This window comes from Mauremys reevesii, linkage group 8 (genome assembly GCF_016161935.1).
Source record: "Mauremys reevesii isolate NIE-2019 linkage group 8, ASM1616193v1, whole genome shotgun sequence".
In the NCBI taxonomy this organism is placed as follows: Eukaryota; Metazoa; Chordata; order Testudines; family Geoemydidae; genus Mauremys; species Mauremys reevesii.
In genome coordinates, this window is record NC_052630.1 from 102,728,352 (window position 1) to 102,754,615 (window position 26,264).

General features: G+C 41.9%; 2 protein-coding genes across 5 annotated transcripts in view; one reads left to right on the forward strand and one right to left on the reverse strand.

Annotated features, from left to right (window-relative positions):
* Nucleotides 1-207: 207 nt before the first annotated feature.
* CMPK1 (cytidine/uridine monophosphate kinase 1) lies at nt 208-18,714 on the reverse strand. The gene is made up of 6 exons (XM_039484811.1): nt 18,414-18,714; nt 7,114-7,260; nt 4,745-4,897; nt 2,536-2,612; nt 2,360-2,456; nt 208-514 (listed from the first exon to the last, which is right to left on the reverse strand). Exons 1-6 carry the CDS (start codon nt 18,585-18,587, stop codon nt 473-475), a joined length of 690 nt encoding a protein of 229 aa, XP_039340745.1. The 5' UTR covers nt 18,588-18,714; the 3' UTR covers nt 208-472.
* Nucleotides 18,715-18,838: 124 nt separating this feature from the next.
* Nucleotides 18,839-26,264, forward strand: part of STIL (STIL centriolar assembly protein) — a 32,273-nt gene continuing 24,847 nt past the window's right edge. Inside the window, exons 1-3 of one of the 4 annotated variants that reach the window (XM_039484808.1) lie at nt 18,839-18,856; nt 20,565-20,627; nt 24,442-24,549. In XM_039484808.1, coding sequence (XP_039340742.1) covers nt 20,584-20,627; nt 24,442-24,549 — 152 coding nt within the window. In that variant the 5' untranslated portion in view covers nt 18,839-18,856; nt 20,565-20,583. Of the gene's footprint in view, nt 18,857-18,961; nt 19,135-19,934; nt 20,069-20,110; nt 20,153-20,564; nt 20,628-24,441; nt 24,550-26,264 lie in introns of those variants that run through there. The other 3 variants (XM_039484805.1, XM_039484809.1, XM_039484806.1) reach the window with 3 other exon arrangements.

Here is a 26,264-nt window from a genome sequence, read left to right on the forward strand (position 1 = left end):
CTTGGAAAAAGTTTCCTAAGTTTGGTCCAAAAACAGGCAGAGAGTTTTGTTTAAAAATAAAAAATAAAAAAAATAAAAAGATACGTAGGCCCTGCCGCTTAACATTGCTATTTACTGGACTCTTAAAAACAGATTTATGGCAATAAGAAATAAGATGGGGTGCCCATGAATGGCACAAACTGTAAAAGGATTGATAGTCTCTCCACATTGATTTTGACTACTATCTTTATTTTGTAAGGAATTGAACTAAGTTAGAGAAGAATCCTGAAATGTATTGTCTACTATAGCCACAATAAATGAATCCATTCCTATTTAAAAACAATTTAATTTTCAATTAATTACTTTTCCAACTATCCATGAATACAAGAAACATTTAAAAAAACCTTTAAAATGATTACAAAAGTGTTGAATTTAGTAGCAGCTATTAAACCAAGATTCAAGCACAATTTCAAGGGAACTTTCAAGAATGGAACTAGCCTTCTTTGTCAAAAATCTTCATAACCTTACCAAAAACCTGAAAGAGAGAAACATTTAATTAAAATTATGGAACGTTAAATATTCAGCAATTTAAAGTTAGACCACCCCACACAGTTATTGATGGTAAATCAATGTTTTTTAAAATGTACAATACATAGTTGATTTTTTTAAAAAGATGTGCATATCAGAATAGAGGGGAGGGAATCTGGCGCCAAATCCTATTTAATCCCTCATTTCCATCTATTTTTTTTAGGTTATCAACATTATTACATTTTTTTGTGTGTGGCAGCATGAGAGCAAACCGTCTATAGCAGAAAACTCTTCAAAAGGAATATTAAATTAAAAAACAAAATCTAAATAACAAAAACACAATTTTAAACAAAAACAGGCCTCTGCCACAAGCAGATCCAGGTAGGTGAACCCTTGTGGCTTGACTACAAGTGGTCTGTATGTACTGAACTAATTGCAAGATGGAGGCCCAATTTCCCAACCTTTGATATGAGGGTAACACCCATGATTAGTAAAACCAAAACTTTTTTCTACTTATAATGTTTAGTTTTTGCATTTCATTCAGCTTCAATAATGAAAAGAGGCTAATAAATTTCATTTTTGTTTTTAGTTAGTTTCTATTTTACTTCATTTTCATATTTCCATGTGCTGGTATAAAAACTGCAGTATTTGGATTGTACGGGTATATTTGTTTGAAACAAAACTGGCTCCCAGTTGAGGAGGAAAAAAATTCAATTTATCGAAACAATTTGTTACAGGTCTGCTCTATCTGTATATATGTAAATAATTAGTTAATAGTCAAGGTGGCAGTAGACAGAGCTTATGAATATGAAGCATAGTTCCTGAGTTTTGTAGATGCAATAAAACTTCCAGTTGTGTGCACTGCAAATGGCATCTTTCAGATGCTATTTACATCAGTTCTTAACACATTTCATTTGGTTTTAGATTTCATAACAATAAATTGTAACAAATTCTAAATACTGGGCCAAATTTGACTAGACAGAGTCCATTTCAATCACAGATGTACCCAAACAAACACCCAGCTTTCAATCATCCTTGAACTTTAGGTAAGTGAATCCTGATCCACCTTTGCTCCCCAGAACTCTCTTCTGGTATGTCTACACTATATCCGGGCAGCGATCGATCCAGCGACGGTCGATTTATTGCATCTAGTCTAGACGTGATAAATCAACCCCTGAGCGCTCTCTCGTTTACTCCTGTACTCCACTGCTGCGAAACGGGGGAGTGGCAGCAGTCGACTCACTGCGGTGAAGACACTGCGGTAAGTAGATCTAAGTACGTCGACTTCATCTACGTTATTCACATAGCTGAAGTTGCGTAACTTAGACTGATACTCCCCGCCAGTGTAGAACAGGCCTTGGAAGAGTAGATGGAAAAAATCTATATTATGATCCAGCCTGATGACTGGTCTGGGATTGCATAATACCTTGTTTCACCTGGTCTCAGTGTTAAGAACTAGAGCTTGGTGCCTTGGTCCTGAACGCACAAAGGCTAATAGCATTGTGATGCAATGTATTCAGCCCTGGGGTGAACAGGAAGCACATCACAACCGCAGTTGACTTACTACATGGAGCCCTCTCTAGCTTTCTTGTAAGAAGGCAGTTTTTGAGGAGCAGGAAAAGGAGGTGATTAAAGGTGATAAAATGGGGAACTCTTGTAAGAACCCAGCACCGAAAAAAAAAAAAATTTGTTGTACAGTATTTGACATTTCATAGAAAGACCAAAAAGAGGAAGACTTTATGTAAGGAATGGAAAGAAGGGATATCACTGACTCTACATCTCAGAAGAAGGGATTCAAAAATATATACCATGTTATTGTAAGCCCAAAAATTTATTTGTCCTTGAAACTTACTTCATCAACAGATTTAGAGGCATCCACTTTTCTGACTTTTCCCATTTTCTCATATTGGTCTATTATGGGCTTAGTTGACTGCAGGTATGTGTGAAGTCTATAAGACAGAAAAACCATGTATCACATCATACAAAGAAAACAAGAAACATAACTATGAAAAGTTCTGGGTACAGTACCTCTTTTCTAGACTCTCTCGGTTATCATCACTCCTACCACTGCTCTTTCCTCTTTCAAGGCAACGGTCAATACATATCTACCAACAAACACAGAATGAACTCTTAAAAGCATGTGACCATTATCTTTCCATATCTGAAGACAGACTTAATAACAAACCTTTGTTCAATAGGCCTAGTTCAATACCGTGCAAAACAGATTTGAGGGCGACTGAGCATGCGCACACATGGTTCAGTGCATATATTTTACAAGAGATTAGCTAGATCTAGACAGTAATATGAATTAGTTTTTGATTCACCTGCCTTTTTAATTGTGGCTTGGGAAAGGGGGGGTGTGGAAAGGTGATGGTTTACAGTTTCAAAAGCGACTCATGATTTTGGGTGCCCAATCTGAGACACTAAGATTGAATACCTAACTTTCAGACAGCAGATGCTCAGCACTGTCTGAAAATCAGACTCTTTAAGTGTTACGTTTGGCCACTAAAAATGAATACATCAAAAAAAATCATTAGTCTCTTTTGAAAATGCAAGCCTATAATATTTAAGTATCAGGGGGTAGCTGTGTTAGTCTGTATCCACAAAAACAACAAAGAGTCTGGTGGCACCTTAAAGACTAACAGATTTATTTGGGCATAAGCTTTCATGGGTAAAAAACCACTTCTTCAGATGCCACTTCTGAAGAAGTGGTTTTTAACCCACAAAAGCTTATGCCCAAATAAATCTGTTAGTCTTTAAGATGCCTCCGGACATCTTGTTATTTTTATAATATTTAAGATACACATACTACATGTTAACTTACTAGGACTGAATGACAAGCGTCTTAATTTTTGTTCAGTCAATATCACTGTATTTATTAAATTATTCTGATCTGTAATATATATTGTGAATAAAGTATAACTATGATTAATAGTTACTGAATACATATAAAGTTATGGTTACATTTTAATGTTAAATGAATAATCTTGATAATATATGGCAAACAATTTTTGATATATGTCAAGATGCAAGAGTGGAATCTTTTAAAACAATTTTTCATATGGAATACATCCCTGATTTAACTTAAATAAAGTAAAAGACCATTCAGTTATTATTGTAGATTACTAGAGCTAGTAAAAAGAAATTGAACAAGAACTTTTGGGGAGGGGAAGAAATTATCTTTTTTCAAAAATGAAAGTTTTCGTTTAGGTTTCCCCCCCCCCCCCCACCTCAAATTTATCTGATTGATAGACATTTCTGATGGAAAAATTTAGCCTGTTGCTTGTTCTTTGGCATGTTTTTTTCAGCTTGTCATCTTTTGAATTCCCAAGTTTGACTGATCAGTTTAACTATGGGATTTTTTTCCAAAATTGAAAATTTGCTATTTTGAAATTTAAAAAAAAAAGAAAAGTAGATTTTTAAAATTAAAAAAAATAATAATAAAAAGTTCCACAGAAGGTTAATCTATCTAACATTTTAAAACTTTCAGTTTCTGGGTAGCTCTAATGCTTACATCTCAAGGGCAATGGCATAGTATAGCGTATATCATGGCATTTGTTATTTTAATTTAATACATCATTGTCAGAATACCATTGTAATCTAGGTTTCAGAGTGGTAGCCGTGTTAGTCTCCTTGTTCTTTTCATTGTAGTCTAGATACTCATTTAGAAAAGTTGTTTTGATTACTCAGCGTCCTAGTAAAATTCACCAACTATGAAAAATTTTGAATCATTCTGCCAGCACCTTAGAAGTGATCAGAGGAAGATGCTAGCAAACTGATTCTGCTCTCAGCTATGGCTTCAGGCTATACACACTGTAGGTGGAAAGTTTTCCTAACTTCACAGGAGCATCTTGTGTATTCTTATGTGACATAATCCTTTTGATTTCAAAGGGTTCTTAAGGAAAAACGAAATTGTTCAGTATTGTTGTTCAATATAATTTCTTTTCGCAACTGAACACTTGATATTCTGAAGAACACAATAACAGCAATACTTAGATCTAAAACCATTCTACAAAGGAGGTCAGATTATTAACCCCATTTTACACAAGAAGTTTTATAGCTGCCAAGTGAACTGCCAAAAATCCTCAGTAGTCATAGTACAGAACTTCCTTCTCATGTTGCTAATGCTCATACATATTGGAAAATTCAGTACCTCCAACACAGTTTTATTGTTCTCGCTGTCTGCCTCTCATCATACAACACGTGAGAAAAGTACACCGCAATGATATTTCAATACCTCGTTGTCACAGTCGAAAAACAGAACAAAAGACACATCTGCCTTTCCATCCATAGTCTTATTCCAGCCTTGAAGATTGTCTTCATTTCTGGGGAATCCATCAATCAAGAATTTGTACTTTTCGACATTGGCAGCCATTGTTTGATCCATAGCCTAATAGATAGCAGAGTTCAGTTCAAGAACTTCTTACACATAAAATAATATATTTGTCTCTTAAATTTTGGTCAGATGTTGACATGATTTACAAACTTTTAACTTGATAGTTTTATTGGACCAACATCTGTTAGTGAAAGAGACAAGCTTTGGAGCTGACACAGAACTCTTCAGGTATGGGAAAAGTGAGGTACCCAGACTTTCACAGCTGAATACAAGGTGGAACAGATTGTTTAGCATAAGGGGTTAACACACATTGTAAGAGACCATTCAAGATGAAGTGGCCAGTTAACACCTCTGCAGTCATCCAACAAAAAAAAGAGAGAAGAGCAGGAGGGGCCCAAATGGTGACATGCTCCTGCCCAAATGTCAGGGGAGGGGAGGGGAGAGGCCAGCAGCCAGGGAGCTGAAGGGGCGGGGCCAGAGCCAGAAGGGAAGAGGTGGGGCCAGAGCCTCTCCTCTTCCGGCCACACTGCCTGGGACGCTGCCTGGTGCAGCACAGTGGCTGCATGCTCCCAGGCAGCTGCACTCTCCCAGGCAACTGCTGCGCTGCACTGGGCAGCATCTGGGAGTGGCTCCATATGCCAGGGGGAGCTGGCGCAGCGGGAGGACAGACCTCTCCCCACCCCTCTCAGGTAACGTGGGATGGTGAGGGGATGGTGAGAGTGCGGGGGCCCCCAGGCTGGGGGCGAGGAGTCATGTGGGGGGTCACGTGCTCCCTCTTTAGCTGGTGTCCCCCCGGTGTCCCTCACACATGTCACCTGTCCGAGTGTCTTTATTAAGTCCATGATATTTAGTGTCTAGCAAAGCTATGAATTTAAGCTCCCCGGCTCATCTTTTGATGGTGTTGTGCAGACTTCCTTTGAAAATAAGGACTGAGTGGTCAGATACGGGGTGATCACTTTGCGAAAAATGTTTGCCCATGGATGATATGGTGATTTTCTTTTATAATTTTTCTGTCTGAGTTCATTTCAGAGCATAGTGATTGTTTTATTTCACTCAGAGTTGTCATTGGGGCTTTTGGTGCACTGGATGAGATACACCACAGGTTATGACAGGCATGTGTAGGACCCATGGATCTTGAAAGGTGTACTGTGGGGGGTACTAATCAACATAATTTGGTCAGTCACGTATCTACAGAATGTACTCCTCTACTGTCTTAAAGGCATCCTCATTATTTCACTGCTTCATAGTGGGATACGCCAGGGCCAGAGGGTAGCAGGATAGTGATAGATGGGAGGTACATAAGCCCCAGGATGATCAGGGCCTTATTCCCTGCGGACTGAGGAAAGGTTACTACAGGTTAATTAGAGTACTGGAGCCAATTAATGCCTTGCCAGAGACCTAATAAAAACCCCTGCTTCAGTCAGATAGCCAAAGGTAAGGAGAGCTGAGTACTGTTATTGACCAGAGGATCAGAGTACCAGGGGAAGGGAAACCCTGCCCAAGCAGAGCAGAGGGATCCCCCAGCACAGAGGACCAAAAGAAACCCTGCCCAAGGGGAAAGAGAGTAAGAAGCCTGCGAAGATGAAGGGGTTGGGACCCGGAGTAGGGGGCAGACCCAGGTCCCTTCTCTGCTCCCCTTTTCTCCCCCACTAGGGCACTAGCAGAGCTGTCAACTCCCAAGAATGGGGGCAAGGGGTAGCACCCTGACCCATCACACCAAAGAAAAGTGCAGGACCCACCTACAATAGCCGCAGCCATTTGCCACAACAGCTTTAGCAGTAATATTATTGATATAAACCTCACGATTCATTGTTTTACAATTTCAAAGGATGTAAGAGTTTACTCCGGCCTCCAGCTTGTCAAGCAAGATCTCAACAATCTTATGCTGTGCACAAATCTGGTTGGGGAAGTTATTTTTATATTCTACAAGATGCTGAAATGTACTCACAAAATACAACGTGCCCTGAATGTACTTGGTTTTGAGTTATTCAGTTAAAAACTTCAGAGAAAACATCATAAAAATAATAAAATGTATCAAGTGCCCTCTTTGTGCTTTATGTAATGAAAGGCATTACCTCTTGCCTTCTGTAAGAACCATAACATAGCCATATGTGATTTTAAGGAGAAGCAAGGTATACAACATGCACCCATTGCCTATCATTTTCCTCTTGCTCACTTCAAAGGGAGGGAAATGTTTTCTCAGGCTACACTCGCTACCTTGTTTGCTTGGAAAGGTGAACCATCAAGACAAGAACATTCACTTTTCTTACCCTCTTCAACAAGCTGATAGTAATCTCAACTGGTACGATTGCTCCCTCTTTAATATATTTTTCAATTAGTTCTCCATACTGAGAGCCTGGTCTTTTTCGTTCATCTCGAAGGAGATCGCCTGCAGAAAGGTGAGTGTACCCATATTTCTGAAATACATATAACAATAGTGTTAAGCAGATGAAGACTCCTCTGAGTAAGTACATATACTAAATTAACCTAGCTGTTAAAATTAATTACATTATCCTATTAATAAAAAGGCAAGCTTACAGCCAATAATAGTCAGTTTGGTAAAAAGCATTCTATTTTCAGTCTCTTGTCATGATTCACGGTACATCCAATATGTGCAGGAAGCCTGGCAGACCGTAGGACCTTGGGTAAAAATTTTAAAAAATGCCTACATGACTTTTGAAAATGAGACATAGGCTCCTTAGGCCTGGTCAACACTAAAAACTTAGGTTGGTTTAACTACGTTGGTCAAGGGTGTGCAAAATCCACACACCCCAAGTGGCACAGTTAAACTGACCTAAGTCCCCATGTAGCCAGCACTAGATTGAAGTTCCACCTCCCTGTGAAGCAGGATTATCTTTAACAGGAGAATCCCTCCCGTGGGTGTAGGTAGTGTCTACACTGTGCTGCTGTAGTGTTTTAAGTGTAGACAAGCCCTTAGTCACTTAGACACCTTTGAAAATTTTACCCCTTGTAATGAATTAGATGTTTAAAAAGAACAGGAGTACTTGTGGCACCTTAGAGACTAACAAATTTATTTCAGCATGAGCTTTCATGAGCTACAGCTCACTTCTTCGGATGCATAGAATGGAACACACAGACAGGAGATATTTATACATACAGAGAACATGAAAAGGTGGAAGTATGCATACCAACAGGAAGAGTCTAATCAATTGAGATGAGCTATCATCAGCAGGAGAAAAAAAACTTTTGAAGTGATAATTAAGATGACCCACAGAAGGTGTGAGGAGAACTTAACATAGGGAAATAGATTCAATTAGTGTAATGACCCAACCATTCCTAGTCTCTGTTTAGGCCTGAGTTAATCGTGTCTAATTTGCATATTAATTCAAGTTCAGCAGTCTCTCTTTGGAGTCTGTTTTTGAAGTTTTTTTGTTGCAAAATTGACATCCTTCAAGTCTGTCACTGAGTGGTTAGAGAGGTTGAAGTGTTCTCCCACTGGTTTTTGAATGTTATGATTCCTGATGTCAGATTTGTGTCCATTTATTCTTTTGCGTAGAGACTGTCCGGTTTGGCCAATGTACATGGCAGAGGGGCATTGCTGGCACATGATGGCATATATCACGTTGGTAGATGTGCAGGTGAATGAGCCCCTGATGGTGTGGCTGATGTGATTAGGTCCTATGATGGTGTCACTTGAATAGATATGTGGACAGAGCTGGCATCGGGCTTTGTTGCAAGAATAGGTTCCTAGGTTAGTGTTTATGTTGTATGGTGTGCGGTTGCTGGTGAGTATTTGCTTCAGGTTGGGAGGCTGTCTATAAGCGAGGACTGGCCTGTCTCCCAAGATCTGTGAGAGTGAGGGGTCATCTTTAAGTATAGGTTGTAGATCTTTGATGATGCGCTGGAGAGGTTTTAGTTGGGAGCTGTAGGTGATGGCTAGTGGCGTTCTGTTATTTTCTTTCTTGGACCTGTCCTGTAGTAGGTGGCTTCTGGGTACTCTTCTGGCTCTGTCAATCTGTTTTTTCACTTCAGCAGGTGGGTATTGTAGTTTTAAGAATGCTTGATAGAGATCTTGTAGGTGTTTATCTCTGTCTGAGGGATTGGGGCAAATACAGTTGTATCTTAGAGCTTGGCTGTAGACAATGGATCGTGTGGTGTGTCCTGGATGGAAGCTGGAGGCATGTAGGTAAGTATAGCGGTCAGTGGGTTTCCGGTATAGGGTGGTGTTTATGTGACCATCGCTTATTAGCACAGTAGTGTCTAGGAAATGGACCGCTTGTGTGGATTGGTCTAGGCTGAGGTTGATGGTGGGATGGAAATTGTTAAAATCACGGTGGAATTCCTCGAGGGCTTCTTGTAAACCAAAAGACTAAAAGATACATGTTGCAGTCCCACCCAAAATACATGGCTATTTAGATATTCACTGGCAATGTTAGCCAGTAGATTAAATTTTAATTTAGCAAGTGAAAAGGAGTCAAAACAACTGCTTTACTTGGTAAGCTTAAAGGCAGGCTTGTATTTTAAAATAACTACCTACCTTTGCTGCAGATATGGGACTACTATATATTTTGACTAGAGTTCTTTTTTTAGAAAGGCAGCATGCTCCAAGCACAGTGCTGGAAGCCAGAAAGACCTGCTTTCTCCTTCTGACTATGACGCCTTCTGTGGCCTTGGACAAATCACTTATACTCCGCTGTAAAAGCTGTGTGAATAATGGATTTTTTGGTCTGTTGGCAATTCCGAGAAACTGCTAAAAATAGTTTTCAGAGTGGTAGCCGTGTTAGTCTGCATCATTCTTTTTTTTTAAAAGAACCAAACAAAATGTTTCATTTCATTTGAGCATTTTTTACATTTTTAGTTCTTTTTAAAATAAAAAGAAAAGAAATTTCAAAGTGAAAAGTTGTCAAATAAAAAATTGGAAGAGTCCCGTGGCACCTTAAAGACTAACAGATTTATTTGGGCATGAGCTTTCGTGGGTAAAGAACCCACTTCTTCCAGATGCATGGATTGAAAATTATAGATACAAGCATAAATATACTGGCACATAAAGAGAAGGGAGAATCAGTGATAACTAGGCCAATTCAGTTAGCGTGGATGTGGTCAACTCCCAATAATTGATGAGGAGGAGGTGTCAATACCAAGAGAGGGAAAATTGCGTTTGCAGTGAGCCTGCCACTCCCAGTCCCTATTCAGGCCCAAATTGATAGTGTTAAATTTGCATATGAATGGTAGCTCTGCAGTTTCTCTCTGAAGTCTGTTTTTGAAGGTTTTTTTGTTGAAGGATGGCTACTTTTAAATCTGTTATTGAATGTCCAGGGAGATTGAAGTGTTCTCCTACTGGCTTTTGTATGTTACCATTCCTGATGCCTGATTTGTGTCCATTTATTATTTTACGTAGAGACTCTCCGATTTGGCCAATGTACATGGCAGAGGGGCATTGCTGGCACATGATGGCATATACCCCATTAGTAGATGTGTAGGTGAATGAGCCCCTAATGGTGTGGCTGATGTAATTGGATCCTATGATGGTGTCGCTAGAGTAGATATGGAGACAGAATAGGCAATAGGGTTTGTTACAGAGATTGGTTCCTGGGTTAGTGTTTCTGTGGTGTGGTGTGTAGTTGCTGATGAGTATTTGCTTCAGGTTGGGGTGCTATCCATAAGCGAGGACTGGCCTGCCTCCCAAGGTCTGAGAGAGTGAGGGATCGTTTTCCAGGATAGGTTGTAGATCGTTGATGATGTGCTGGAGAGGTTTTAGTTGGGGGCTGTATGTGATGGCCAGTGGAGTTCTGTTATTTTCCTTGTTAAGCCTGTCCTGTAGTACGTGACTTCTGGGTACCCGTCTCGCTCTGTTAATCTGTTTCCTCACTTCCCCAGGTGAATATTGTAGTTTTAAGAATTCTTGATAAAGATCTTGTAGGTGTTTGTCTTTGTCTGAGGGATTGGAGCAAATGCGGTTGTATTTTAGGGCTTGGCTACACTTACAAATTTGCAGCGCTGCAGCAGGGTGTGAAAACACACCCTCTGCAGCGCTGCAAATTGCGGCGCTACAAAGCGCCAGTGTAGTCAAAGCCCCAGCGCTGGGAGCCGCGCTCCCAGCGCTGTCCGTTATTCCCCACAGGGATGTGGAGTACGGACAGCGCTGGGAGAGTTTTCTCCCAGCGCTGGCGCTTTGACTACACTTAGCGCTTCAAAGCGCTGCCGCGGCAGCGCTTTGAAATGCAAGTGTAGCCACAGCCTTAGGGCTTGGCTGTAGAAAATGGATTGTGTGATGTGTCCTGGATGGAAGCTAGAGGCATGTAGGTAAGAATAGCAGTCAGTAAGTTTCCAGTATTGGGTGGTGTTTATGTGACCATCACTTATTTGCATTGTCGTGTCCAGGAAGTGAATCTCTTGTGTGGACTGGTCCAGGCTGAGATTGATGGTGGCGTGGAAATTGTTGAAATCCAGGTGGAATTCTTCAAGGGCCTCCTTCACGTGGGTCCATATGATGAAGATGTTATCAATGTAGCGCAAGTAGAGGAGGGGCGCTAGGGAACGAGAGCTGAGGAAGCGTTGTTCTTAGTCAGTCATAAAAATGTTGGCTTACTGTGGGGCCATGTGGGTACCCATAGCAGTGCCGCTGACTTGAAGGTATAAGTTGTCCCCAAATCTGAAACGGTTGTGGGTGAGGACAAAGTTACAAAGCTCAGCCACCAGGTGTGCCGTGGCCTCATCAGGGATAATGTTCCTGACAGCTTGTAGTCCATCCTCACGTGGACTATTGGTGTAAAGAGCTTCTACGTCCATGGTGGCCAGCATGGTGATTTCAGGAAAATCACCAATGCATTGTAGTTTTCTCAGGCAGTCGGTGGTGTATGCTTGTATCTGTAATTTTCACTCCATACATCTGAAGAAGTGTTTTTTTACCCACAAAAGTTTATGCCCAAATAAATCTGTTAGTCTTTAAGGTGCCACCGAATTCCTCATTGTTTTTGTGGATACAGACTAAGAGGCCTACCCCCTCTGATAAAAAATTGGAAACGTTTCATTTACAAAATGTCATAACAAAATGTTTTGATTTTTAGTTAGGGGTGGGTTTTTTTGTTGTTGTTGACCAAAACAATCTGGCAAAATCGAGGTGAATTGGCAAAATGTTTTGGTGTCATCCAACTTCCATATTTGCCAAAAAATGTTTTGGTCAAAAAATTTCACCCAGCTGTACTCCAGTTTCCCTATTTGCTACATGGGGATAACATTACTAACCAAATGCCTAACAGCGTTGTGAGAATGAGTTAATGTTTGCTAATGCTTTGGGGATGTAACATACTAAGTAGTAGGAACTATATGTATATTAGGTAGTTTTGATGAAGTTGTCCTGGTTTCTTTATTCTTATTTTTTTTTTAAATCCCTGTTTTGTATGCATTTCAGTTATATGCTTACATTGAAACCAGGAAACTCAGCATATATGTTGAGCCAGGTGGCAGTCTCCAAGGAGAGGGAGAGTGTCAGGATGCGACACTGGTAATCCACAAGAGAAGCTAGTGTCTTCCCCTAGTGCTGATGTGGCAGTCCAGGCTAAGCAGCTAGACTGATGCTATTAGAAATCTCTCAATATACTGTATAGAAAGCAATACAGCAGGGAGTCCATACGCACACATATCATACAGATAGATGTTTAGACTAAATACTGCTATCACCCTTTTATTTTGTGGTCAATTAAGGCATTTAAAAAACATTAAAATGCTCTAACATAAAACCTCACCGAAAAGCATGTGCTAGACCTATGCTTTTCTAAGGCACCCATCACCACAGAATCTAGACACCAGAAGTAAAATACGTGTGATCATACTGTACAGAGAACAGATTTCAGAGTTCAGAATGATAAATCCCAGCAGAAAAAAGTTAAAAAAGGAGAGTTTTGATAGTTGTACTAGTGTCAGTTAACTACAGAAATGTCAAGTACATAACATCTTTTTTAAAAGTAAGTTTTTAATATTACATAAAACTTTAACAAGATTACACATAGTTAGTTCTATAAAACAGGTATTAGAGACATAACCTAGGAACATACCAAAGTAAATTACAATTCTAAGAATACAAAATAGAGTACGAATGTATATCTTTACTCTAAGTTTTAGTACAGAACAAAAAAAACCAAACAGATTTTAAAGTTATCCGCTTGGCTGCAGTGATAGTCACAGCAAATTTCAAAAAAGGAGCCTGGGCAAAATAATAATGTGCATACTTCCCTTTTATGGCTGTGATCTTGGGATTTAAAAACTTGGCTACTAAATAAATACAGTAGATACATTACACAACTCACCAAGCAAGCTTAAAAACATTTAGTTGCTTTCCAACTCTACCCACAGAAGCCTGGAAAGGCAGTTTTGCTATAATCACAATTTAAGAAACTATATAATTACTTAAATCCCCCAAAAAACTGCAGACAGCTGGAGAGAAAAATAAAGCATGCAAGATTTTTCCCTAAATGACCATGAAGAGAAACTCTAGCTATGTTCTCTATTACTTTACTGTATTTTTATTCAAACGGGCGTTGCATTTAGATATGCTTATTTACATATTAACTATGAACTGCAGAAGCCATAAACCAGAGTAAAGCTTTTTATAAACAAGAAGTTTTACTGTCCAGAACCAAAATTAACATGTAGCTCTTCTTGCTACAATTAAAGAATTATGATATTTTTAACATTAAGTTAAACATTAAGGAGAAAAGAGGAAGAAAAAAATAATCTCCTTGGTTTCATGGGATTACAGCACCATTTAATTTTCCTCAGCACTTTTTCTTTTCATGCAAGAAGAAATATTGACTCAATCGTTGGAATTCTCTTTACAACAGCAAACCAAAATAGTTTTAAATAGTTGAACAGGAAAGAGCAAGACAGAAGTATTTTAAAGTGAGCTTGTTAAACAGGGATGTTTCTAATTACATTAAATTCTAATCTGGAATGCTTTTCAGAATGGATTAGTTGGGCTACATAACAGACAGCCTGCTCCTCCAGAACTTGTTAAATTTTCAAACACTTTCCAGCCTTCTCCCATGCTGCCTCTCATGCTTGGGAGGAGCTCCCTGTAAACATCCATAAAGCTACCTCATTATCTTTCTTCTAACTCTCCTTCACTGAGATGTCTATGGAAAACTTATAAGTCTGCTGACACCACTGTCTATGATGCTGACCAGTACTGTCCCATTGTTTTATTGTATCTCCCTGTTTCACTGTTTCCATCTGTTGTCTATTGTCTTATACTTAGACTGTAATCTAGTTGGAGCAGGGACCATCTTGTTGTTCTATTTGTACAGCACCTAGCACATCCATGGGGTCTTGATCCATGATTGAGGCACGTAGGTGCTATGGTAATGCAAATAATAAATGATAGTAACTCAATGGCAAAACATCCATTTGTTGTCTTTGATGAGAACAAAATCCAAAGGAAACAGTTTTAAATCTTGTAAATAAATGTGGCAGAGTCTTGATTTCCAATCTTTAAATGGAAAACTGCTGAGAAGTGATACTTCAACGGGTTGCTGCCTGTCTTCATGAAGCTATCTCTTTATGACTCTCAAGAGGAGTGCTCCCTCTTGTGTCATGCAAGGCAAGTATTTAGAAAATGAACTGGAGCTAAAGAGATGTATTTTCTCTCCCAGAAGCCAAGAAAGGAGATGTCTTTGGCAAAACTTTTGTCTTTCAGGGGTGTGGGTGTGTTTTTTAACACCTCTGAAAAACAAAAGTTAGGCTCTCCTGTCAATAAAGCTAACACTGCTCGTTGGGGGTACAAGTTTTTTGTCATTCATTTGCCAGTGTAGACATAGCCTTAGCTCTATTTGTTATGTCTCTTACTCCCAGGGGTGAAAGGACTTACCTGTATGCAGGGCGGCCGGGCTCCTGGGTGCGCGTGCATGTGAGAGAGAGAGAGCGCGCGCGCGCTCTGGGCCCCTGGAAGAGGCGGGGCCTCAGGCGAAAGGGGCAGGGCTGGGGCCAGACTCCCCTAGCCAGCCCTTCAGCACTGCCTGGCCCGTGCCACCCGGGGCTCCGGCTGCGATTTAAAAGGCCACGGAGCAGCTGCCCCTTTTGCCCCTCACCCCTGTCAGCAGCCCTGCCGGTACGGTCCTTAAAGCGCTGCCGCAGCAACGCTTTAACATCAGCTGTGTACCAGCCCGTACCAATGACCACTTTCTTACCAGTACGCCGTACAGGCCCGTACTGGCTTACTTTCATCTCTGCTTACTCCTAAGGATTTCCCCTTCCTAGGTTTAATACTAGCAAAGTTAACATGTAATACTTTTCTGGTAGCGTATACAATTCAAGCAGCAGTGACTCATTTGACTCCCTCCTCTTCAAGTGGTCTTTATCCAATTACTTTAGGATACCAAACCAAAATGATTTACATTTCTAAGTATGGGGCAGCAGCCACATAAGCTACTTCGTCCCTGAGGCTGCATTAATGGCTTGTAATTATATTCCCTCCAGCTCTACAAAACTTCCCTATGGTTGACGCTTATTTGTTTGTTGTGTACCATGGACAGGATTTGACCCAAAGTAACAAAAAGGCTTTTTGAAAGTTACAAGCCTTACATCTCACAACTTAATTTTTTTTTTTTTAAAAACCTGTCTTGAGTTAAGAGTTCATAACTTATGGTGAAAACTCTTTTGTGGCTAAAATCTTAAATTAGAGAGACAGTATCCTTTTCTCTCTCGGTCTCTAATATCCCAAGACCAACACAGCTACACCACCACTTTATAAAATCTTAAATGTCAGTTTTCAGTCTGGACCAAATTTTTATAACCAAGTTATACAGTATAGAGAACTAGGGTATAATGGCACAGTGGAGAAACTATAACAGTACTCTACCATGCATCACTAGAAAACAAACAAATGCTAGTGCCAGGACTTGCGGTTTCTCCTTCTGTAGTTTAAGTAATATGGGCGTTGTTATGGTTCTTAGTCATTGCTTTCATGTGGGTGTGGACAAACATCCATCATTTATGGCACTCATCATGCATAAAATATCCACGTTTACTCCATTTTAAAAGGCTCTATTTGGAGACATTTAGCCTTAAATACACCATAACTATCCAACAGAACAGAATTTCATCATCCTGATTTTTAAAGAGGTCTGCTTCAGTATGTAAATAATTGTCAGCTATTAATCATCAGCTATTCCCCCCACTCTTCTAAACATCTTTTCCACCTTAAAGTACTGTTAAACTAAAACAAATTCTAAATATTTAGAAAAGTTGTGTGACATTCTATAATTAAATCATGTAATTGCTTAATGCCAGTTTGAAAATCTTTGATGGCAGAAAAGACAAGGATTAACTTAACACAGGACACACATAAAGCGTCACTCTGCATAACTTCTGACCTCCATCACATTCAGCTGCGGAGCAAAATTTCACTTCTATTTTTGCTTATAATATAATTTGACTTTCACAATTTACAGTGGCACAGAGGAAATTATCTGCCCTCAGAATGATCAACTCCCTGGTTGTATGTTTAGATCATAAACTCTTTGGAACATGGGCTTGGATCTTTGGCTGACAATTTGTGTATTTAAACTACTGTAAAGCACCAGATTCGGTTTAAGATTGTTCTGGGCCAAAAGATACAGAGGATTTTTCTAAGGCAGGTTGTATGGAATGAAGACAGTTTAGACATATCATACTTTCTCATTCCCCAGTATTCTGCACTATAAAGTAGTGTTGAAAGTACGCAACTCTGATAACAATCTCAAACCAAGATCTATTGACACAGTGCAGCCAAGAGGATCTGAGCACCATCATTGCTAGGAGGCGTTGGAGATGGATCAGTCATGTGCTTCGGATGGAAACTGATTCCACCACCAGAGTAGCAATAAGATGGACACCTGAAGGCAAGCAAAAATGAGGCTGCCCGAAAACAACATGGCGAAGAACTGTGGAAGCCGAGCTGAAAAACCTGGGGCACAGGTGGGGAACCATTGAAAGACTTGCTAGAAACAGACAGGAGTGGAGGAGCTTCATCACTGCCCTAAACACCAGAGGTGTAATAGGAATATGATGATGATGATGAACGCATCATATACCTCTGAAATAATAAACCAATTGTACCTTCTATTGCAACCACCCTGCAGTATCTTTGCAGGACATTCTCTTAAATTTATGAATGGTTTATGTATGATTGTGTTCCACTCCACGATGAGGGGTTATCAACAACTTTTCCAGGAAATACAAACAGTAGGGGGTAATTAAGGCAAGTCATTGAGGGGACCACAGTTGTGTTAGGTTCTGTACAAAAGATACCTTGAGGAAAGGGGTAAGAAACAGGGGACACAGAAGGCATGCCTACACTGCAATAAAAGACCTGCAGCATGGCCACAGCTGGCCTGGGTTAGCTGACTCAGGCTCATGGGACTAAAAGTTGCAATATAGATACTTGAGCTTGGGCTAGGGCTAAAGCCTGGGCTCTGAAACCCTGCAAGGGGGATGGGTCTCAGAGCCTGGGCCCAAATGTCTACACACTGCAATTTTAACCCTGAAATTCAAGTCAGGGCTTGTCTACACTGAAAAAATTGCAGCAGTGCAGCTACACCACTGTAGTGTGTCATTGAAGACACCTACTCCAGTGGGAGGGGTTCTCCCATTGAAGTAGGGACTTCACCTCCCTGAAAGGCAGTAGCTAGGGTGACAGGAGAATTCTCCCACTGATTTAACAGTGTCCATGCCTGGGGGATGAGGGATTAGTTTAATTGCATCACTCAGGGGTGTAGAGTTTTTCACACCCTTGAGCCATGTAGTTATATTGACCTAATTTCCTAGTGTAGACCAGGCCTCAACTGACCCAGGCTCTGGGAGTCAATGCTGTGGGTTTTGCAGTGTAAATGTATCCAAAGAGGCCCTGGCAGAAAGGTAAGGGGAAATGGGACACACAGGACTCTGGCAAGCACACCCATCAGCTCTAACTAGGGCTGTGATTGATATTAATCATGAACATCTTCCCGCACCCCCAATCTTACCTCTGCCCAGGGTACTGTGGATAACATGCAATCAGAACTTGGCCTACATACACAACAAGAGTGTGTGACCTGTCTAGTTTGCACCTCTGTGCCTCTACCACACACAACCCTTGCAGAGATGGCCCATTTCCCCAGCTTTGCACTGAAGGAGCGAGGGCCCTAGAGGCTGGGAGTTCAGTCTGGGTGCACAGAAGGGAAATGTGGGGGCTCCAACGTGCACTTGGAGAAACAAGTGAGTTTCTTTTAAAATACACCAAAAACAGCCTCTTGCACCTTTAAGCAAGACTGAGAGCTAGAACTTCCCTAACCGCCTAGAAACAGAAACCGAACCGCAGGGAGACAATTATAACGGGCCGCCTCCCACCCCCATCCCTGGGGTCCCCATGTCCAAGCCCCCACTCAACCCTGCAGGGCCATGGAAACGAGACCCCACGCAGACTGAGCCACAAGACTACCCGTCCCGTCATGCTCCGCGCCGCCTCGCAGGGAAGATACCAAGAGCCCCTCGCCGCGTTGCATGCTGGGAGGTGTAGTCCGCTCGCGCTCTGAGGATGTGGCACGGAGGGGGCGGTGTTCCCTGGGGTCACTGAGACCCTCCCCGCTGCGCTTCTCACCTCCACGATGCGGGCGCACTGGGTCCCCTTGCCAGCTCCGGGCCCGCCCAGGACGAACACAACCAGCGGCTTCATGAGGAGGAGGAGGCAGCGGCGAGGAGCGGCGGCGGTCCGCAGGCAGCGAGCGCGAGGGCTGAGGCGAGCCGCTACCACCAGCAGGGAGCGATAGAACATGCACGGGAGGGGGGAGAGGGAGCGGGGCCGGGAGAGAGGCCCAGGCAGCCAAACCGCCACCGGCTGTCACACGCCGGCTGCTGACGTGTGAGGGAAAGTGCTTCCGGGTGCGGAGGCGCGCGGGCCGCTCTCTGCTGCTGGGGTGGGGCGGGGAAGTGATGACGTGACACCTGGCTGGCGGCCGGCGCAGGGGCTCTGCCAAGTGCAGCAGCACCCTGCTGAGAGCGCGGCCCGTTCAGAGGCGGGGGGGAGGCGCGAGGCCAATCCTGGTGGGTGTTCAGACAAGAGCGGGGGGGGCGGGGAGCCCGCTGCTGAACTGGGGGTGGGGTGGTGTCTTGCTCCCTTCCCTGCTCTCGGACCGCTGCGCCCTGAACCCCTGTGAAAGTCCAAGCTGTCTGGCTGCTGGTCTACCCATTTCCCCAGCGTTGCACTGAAGGAGCGAGGGCCCCAGAGGCTGGGAGTTCAGTCTGCCTGCACAGAAGGGAAACGTGGGGGTTCCCCCCCATGCAACCCAGGTGTTCCCAGCCAGCATTGTCCCTTTTTTGAGGTAGGGTGACCAGACAGCAAGTGTGAAAAATGGGGGGGGGGGGGGGCTGTTCAGTGAGCACCTGTTCCGGCGCACCCAACTAACAGGAATTTCAAGTCTGAGCGGTGTTGCATAATAGTACAGTACAAGTTCTGTATAAGTGCCAGGGAATCTAAAGGAAGAATGATATAATGGCAGATTTAGGGCTTGACCTTGCAGTAGGAGGCTTCTGGGTATGTATACCTTTTCATGGTCTCTGTATGTATAAATATCCCCTGTCTGTGTGTTCCATTCTATGCATCCGAAGAAGTGAGCTGTAGCTCACCAAAGCTTATGCTGAAATAAATTTGTTAGTCTCTAAGGTGCCACAACTACTTCTGTTCTTCATCCCGTATGGGTTCCGGAGTGGTATCTTCCCCCCAAATCCATTCTGCTCCCAGTCCTGCCCTGCACACCTACTCAATATCCCCACACTGTAGCCTTCCTATGATGAGAGGGGTCCCATGTAAACGCCATGGGAATGTTTGGATTTCTTATAAAATAATTCGGGGTGTGTCTCTTTAAAACTCTAACCTCAGCCAACTCGCCTGTTGCTGTGGCATCCAAACCACGCCTCCCTCCCCGTCCCCAACCAGTGCGCCTGCGCAGTAGCGCTTGCTCTCTGGGTGACCGTTTAAAGCAGTAGTGTTTTTTAAATCCCCCTTCGCTTGCGCGCGCCGGGCGGTTGGTTGCCCGGGGTGTCACCGGATTGGTTGAGCGGGCGAGTCGAAACGGCGTGCTGATTGAGCGACCGCAAAAAGGAAGTGGGCGGAACGCAGGCTGTGCCTCCTGATTGGCCAAGAGGGCCGGGCGGGGCGGGACGCTCATTGTTTGGAGGGCGTCGTGGGGGCGGGAGGCTGGCGGTGCCGCCGTTGGAGCCGCCACAGGCTGAAGGGCCCGGAAGGGGCCTGCCCAGGTGAGTCAGTTACTGAGCTCCCCACCTTGACCGGCGGCATTGCCCCGGCTTGCGGCGGCAGTGGGGAGAGGGCCCCGTTCGGGGGTGAGGCTGGGGCGCCCCGCCTAGAGGGGGATGGGCTGGTGGTTGGGGACCGCGAGGGCTCCTCCCGCCAGGCGCTGGGGTCTGGGTCTGCGGGTCTGCTGGCCTCCCGCCGGGCTGGGGTGAGGGGATGCCAACCCGCCACCCGTAGCTAGCTCCCGGTCCGGGGTCCTCTCCCCCGGCCTGGCTCCTCCTGGTCCTGCGTGGGGGCCGCGCGCGGGGTGCGGGTGCGGGCTGTGGTCAGCCCTAGTAACCTTACCAGTTACCTTGCAACAAACATCCTCTGGCTGGTTATCGGCTCCGATGTAAATCAGTCACTTGAGAAGATGTGACTTGTGTTACTGTAGTGCCTAGGAGCCCTAGTCATGGGCCAGGGCCCCGTACTTTAATGTTCTTTCTTCTGTTTTCCTTGCAGGGGATTGAAGGCTGCGGTCATGGAGGCTATTTATGCTGTTTCAGATCACCAAACAGATCCTAGGTATCCGCTCCTCTGTAGAGAATTTACTTTACTTTGCGGAAAGCTTTTGATTTTAATATTTTTCCTTACAAGGAGTTCAAAGAAATCAAGAGATTTGTGCTTCTTTGGACTACAAATAACACCAGTTTATTATCTCTGCAATGAACGATATGCCATCATGCATTATTTGTATTGCAGTAATGCCCGGTGACCCTAATCACGACTGGGGCCCCCTTGTACAGAGTGCTGCACAAATAGACTTTAAATGGTAGTCTCTTTTTCTGACGATGTTACTATTTAATGCCCTGTTCTGCAGTCTGATCTATGCAGGTGGGTTCCTGTGCCTCCACAGAGCCTCATCCTTACAAATCAGCTTTCACGATCAGGCCCTAAATATTGTAACTAGTGAGAGTTCTTATGTTTAAAATGACTGAGTTTGGTGACCCATTATCTTTGCCCTTAAAGACCAGGACCTATTAGTAACAGTGTATGAAGAGAGTGGGGAAGGGGGTGTGTGCCTGAACCATCCTGCACACTCTCTCTCTCTCACACACACACACAGTGTACATTTTTTTTTTAACTGCCTGGTCCCCTAACTAACTTATTTTTTTTAAACAAATACTTAGTTGGAGAATTGGGCTCCACCATTATTAAATACTCATTGAAAGCTGTGTATGGAGGTGTGCATGTTATAGAAACCATCATGACTGAAATCCTAGTAGCCATCTAAACAGTGAAGCAAATATTCAATAAAGGTTTAAACTGATTTTTTTTATTATAGTTATAAATGTTTGCTTATTTCTGATTGCTATGGAAGTAGTGAGACTTGAATGTGGAGAGGCTGGGAGCTTGACAAACCAAGATGGGGGGAGAACTTTCCATGCATAAAAAGAACAGGAGTACTTGTGGCACCTTAGAGATTAACAAATTTATTTGAGCATAAGCTTTCCATACATAGTGACAGGTAATGGGCAGAAGGGGAGAGAAGACATGGAGATGAGATGACAAATGACACTACTTGGACAAACATAATTCAATACTACAGAGGGCCACTAAAGAAAAAACATTAAGATTTTAAAGTTGCTGTTAGTGAGTGGCCTCCAGTAGAAGTAGCACCTCTAAATAAACAATGGGAAACATTGGTGAAGGAATTTTGCAGTGGTGTGCTGCTACTTTGGTGAATGTAGGACCTCAGTCTCCAGAGGTCTCAATCTATTGCCTTTCACCAGGATGGCGCCTGTCCTATTTCTGTCTCTTTTTCCACCTCTTGCTATGTATGGAACGTTCTCCCTATATTGGTTGAGCAATCCACAATCATGTTATTCCAGATGGTTATGGACAAAATTAATCTCTGCAGGGTCTGTAAGCTAACAAAAAATATATACAATAATTAAAAATCAGTTATTAATTCTTCTGGGCTTCCCAGTGCATCCTACCTTCATATAACTCTTTGGCTTAGGGAATGTCTAAATTTTATGTCTTGTACAGTGTGAAGTACATTTTACACTTAAAATTTTTTTTTAATTGTGGCATGCTCCAACTTCTATCTGGCTCAGTAGTTGCCAAAAACCCTAAATCAAAAACACTACCTACGTTCCACAATTGAGCCCTACTTCTGCAAAGATCCATGTGCGGGCTTTACTTTAAGCTCGAGTCAGGGTGGATAAAAATTGGTTGTCAATTAATTGCAGTTAACTCACGTGATTAACTTAAAAAAATCGCAATTGATCAGTTTTAATTGCACTGTTAAACAGTAGAATACCAATTGATTAGATATTTTTGGATGTTTCTCTACATTTTCAAATATATTGATTTCTATTACAACACAGAATACAAAGTGTACACTGCTCACTTTATATTTTTTATTACCAATATTTGAACTGTAAAAATGATAAAATAGTATTTTTCAGTTCACCTCATACAAGTACTGTAATGCAATCTCTATCGTAAAAAAGCAAATTATAAATGTAATTTTTTTGGTGCTTTGTTACATAACTGCACTCAAATGAAACAAAGCAAAACTTTAGAGCCTACAAGTCCACTCAGTCCTACCTCTTGTTCAGCCAATATATATATATAATTCTGCCATATATTTCGTGTTATAGTAGTTTTGTGTTATAGTAGTCCGATGATGATTCAGCACATGTTCATGTTAAGAATACTTTAGCTGCAGATTTCACAAAATGCAAAGAAGGTACCAATGTGAAATTTCTAAAGATAGCTACAGCACTTGACCCAAGGTTTTAGAATCTGAAGTACTTCCAAAATTTGAGAGGGATGAGGTGTGGAGCATGCTTTCAGAAGTCTTAAAAGAGCGAAATTCCAATGCGGAAACTACCGAACCCAAACCACCAAAAAAGAAAATCAACCTTCTCCTGGTGGCATCTGACTCAGAGGATGAAAATGAACATGCATCTGTCTGCACTGCTTTGGATTGTTATTGAGCAGAATGTGTCATCAGCATGGATGCATGTCCTCTGGAATGGCGATTGAAGCATGAAGGAACATATTAATCTTTAAAGCATCTGGCACGTAAATATCTTGCGACACCATCTACAAAAGTGCCATGCAGATGCCTGTTCTCACTTTCAGGTGACATTGTGAACAAGAAGTGGGCAGCATTATCTCCTGCAAATGTAACCAAACTTGATTGGCTTGATTTGCTGACCAAGAAATAGGACTGAGTGGATTTGTAGGCTCTAAATGCAGTTATTTTTTGTACATAATTCTACATTTGTAAGTTCAACTTCATGATGAAGAGATTGCTTACAGTACTCGAAAAATACTATTTCTTTTGTTTTTTACAGTGCAAATATTTGTGATAAAAAAAAAAATATAAAGTGAGCAAATATAAACTGGGTGCTTATGTGTCTAACACACTTTCTGAAGTGCAGTGTTTGAGCTGTAAACAATACAGGGAAGTATTGGTCCTTAATTCAACAAGACTTTGTTAAATTAAAAAAAAAAATTTCTATGAGCTTGTTGGGCTTTGCACCTTTTTAAAAAAAGAATCTAAAATGCAGACTTAAATTGACTGACAGCATTCTTTTAATGAGAACCAATCCTCCATCATAACCAGCATGTGAGACAAGTGAGTGGACTCAGGTAGGGCATCAGAATAGAGGAAATCTTTATGGCAGCTAAAAGAGCGTGAGGGGGATTTACATGTATTGTTTTGATGATGTAAAATATTTTAATGAAGGAGTCTTGAGTTGGTCTTTAGTCAAATGTTAGCTTCTGAACATCGTTTTGTCCTGTTTGGCTGTGAACTTGGAGTTCTGTGGTCACAACGCTCTCAGTAATACTCTTTCTGTGTAATATGCTGTTTGACTTCAGATATAATTATGTTTCTTTAAATATTCTTCAAAATATGCTGCTCTTTAATGGAGCAAATACTATCAAGGAAACTGGAAAGATGAGCTTTTGGCAAGTTTTTTCTTAATCTGAATTTAAAGTGAGCTGAAAATCACTTATTTCCTGGTATGTTTTATTCTTTCCAATGTTTTATCTAGAACAGCTTCATTTCCTAAGCTTTATCTAAAAATAATTAGTGCCTTGGCATTCACACCTAAGACCATATGACGGAACTGTAGTAATTAGCCATTTAAAATGGCAAAATAAATGAAATTTCATTATCTTCCTTGTCCGTTTCATAGGAAAAGTTTTTTCTTCAGCCATTTTGACGTTCTTACGAGATGTTGGTGGGTTTTTGTGTTTTTTTTTGTTTTTTTGTTTTTTTTTCTTCCTTCATCTTCTGGCCCCCGACCCAAACCGAATAAAGTGCAGCTTAAAAGATTGGGCTTAGTATATTTCTGATTATTTTTTGTTTTTGCAGAATTGCTTCAAGCAGGATGGTACCATTCAGTTTTCCTCTATCAAAATGTGCACTCTGGGATCCAACACCTGTGGGAGATGTTATTGGTGCACACATCAGTTATTACAGGTATAAGTAAGACTTGTTCCTCTTCAAGATACAAATAATTAAATTAGAAGGGGCTCTTCTGAGTATGTGCAGAACACTGTTCTACAAGTTACATCCTGGATATCGTGTATTCCTCTTTCAACCTTGTTAAAGACTATTCCAGTATCAGTTCATCACGTGTGTACTGTAAAGCTTTATTGAGTTGTACTGTGCTGAGGAAGATTAACCTTTGTAGGGATCTATTCATCCCTTACACCTCCACAGATGGGATTTTGATTTCCCCAACCCCACCCTGCAAAAGCAACTCTGTGCTGGAACTCTACAGCATCTCAGGGTGGGACTGCGAGGAAGAGCTGTCGGCAGCATCTCTTTCTCCAATGGCAAATATCCATGTTCGTTAGTTTTGTCAGAAGCAGTAAATACTTGTCGTCTTTGCCAGCGCTTCTGGGGAGAGAAAAGGGGTTTGCTTAACACTGCTTTGCTTCCATGTTTTTAGTAGGAACTGTCCTCCCAGGGAGGCAGAAAACCAATGGGGAGGAAATCACAGTGAGCACAGTATAAATATCTAGCTAGAGGGTTTCTTCCTTCTGAAGGATTGGGGAGTCCCTTCCTTGTGGATCAGCACAATCAACAGGATTGAGAAGCCCCTGTGAAAAATACCTGCCCCTCAAGGGAGAAAGTGGAAGGAAACTATAAAGTATAATGATAATGGCAAACCTCTTGTTTCTATGGGCCAGTTGTCCTCTGCCGCTACATGTCTGCAGGAAAGAGTGATCCTGATAAAAGCAAACTCCAAAATGCTGAACTAAGTTAAAACTCACCTGGAAATCCTAATTAAGTAAAATGTTTACAGTCCTGTTAACATGTCAAAAGTTTTGACAAATACTCTTTAAAATAAGTCAGAAGGCAAATCCTGGCCTTCATCAGTTCCTAGGGCAGTATGTGTCAGACCTGGGATGGGGGGAGGGGAGGTGGGAAAACCTGTTTGCACTGGCATGCCCTTGAGAATAAAAGCTGTGACCCTCATGAGTTAAGAGGGTCAGATGGTAAAGAGGGTGTCAAAAGTTTGGTTATTCAAAATCCTGCAACACAGCAGTGCAACAGCAGAGAGAATACTCTTTTACCAGCCGGGGTGAGTACTAGTTGAAGACAACATGTCTGCCTTCTGGGCAGCCTAGAGATGCTATGGGAGCGTCACCAAAAAAATAAATCTAGATAATTGCCTGTCAATGACAGAAATTTTTGCTTTTAATGGAGGATTAATCAGATTTGTACAAAATCTTCTGTGAAATTAAGGGTTGAACAAAGTGAGGCATAGTGTACAGGGGGCATTGCAGTAGTTCAGACATGTTCCTTTTCAGTTGAGCAGGCTGTACTTTTGTTACACCTCTGCCGTTTATGGATTTTTTTTTTTCTCACAGTATTCCTGAACCCTTTACAAGGTAGTTCTAAAATAGACATTCATTAGTTTAAAAATATGTTAAAGACTTACATTTTAACTCTTTCCTAACCATGACCAGGTAGGATTTGGGCCACGCATTATAGCTTTCTGACAGACCGCTTCAGTCTACAGTCATCTCTCGACCTTATGTTCTTCACAGACAGCTCACAATCAAAACTAGACATGTAGCTTCAAGCTAAAAAATTTCTAAGAGGCTTATTGCACCTAGATTCTACTATTCTTCCTGTTACTCTAATATCCAAATCTGTTCCTGTTTAGGGCATAGGATTGTTTC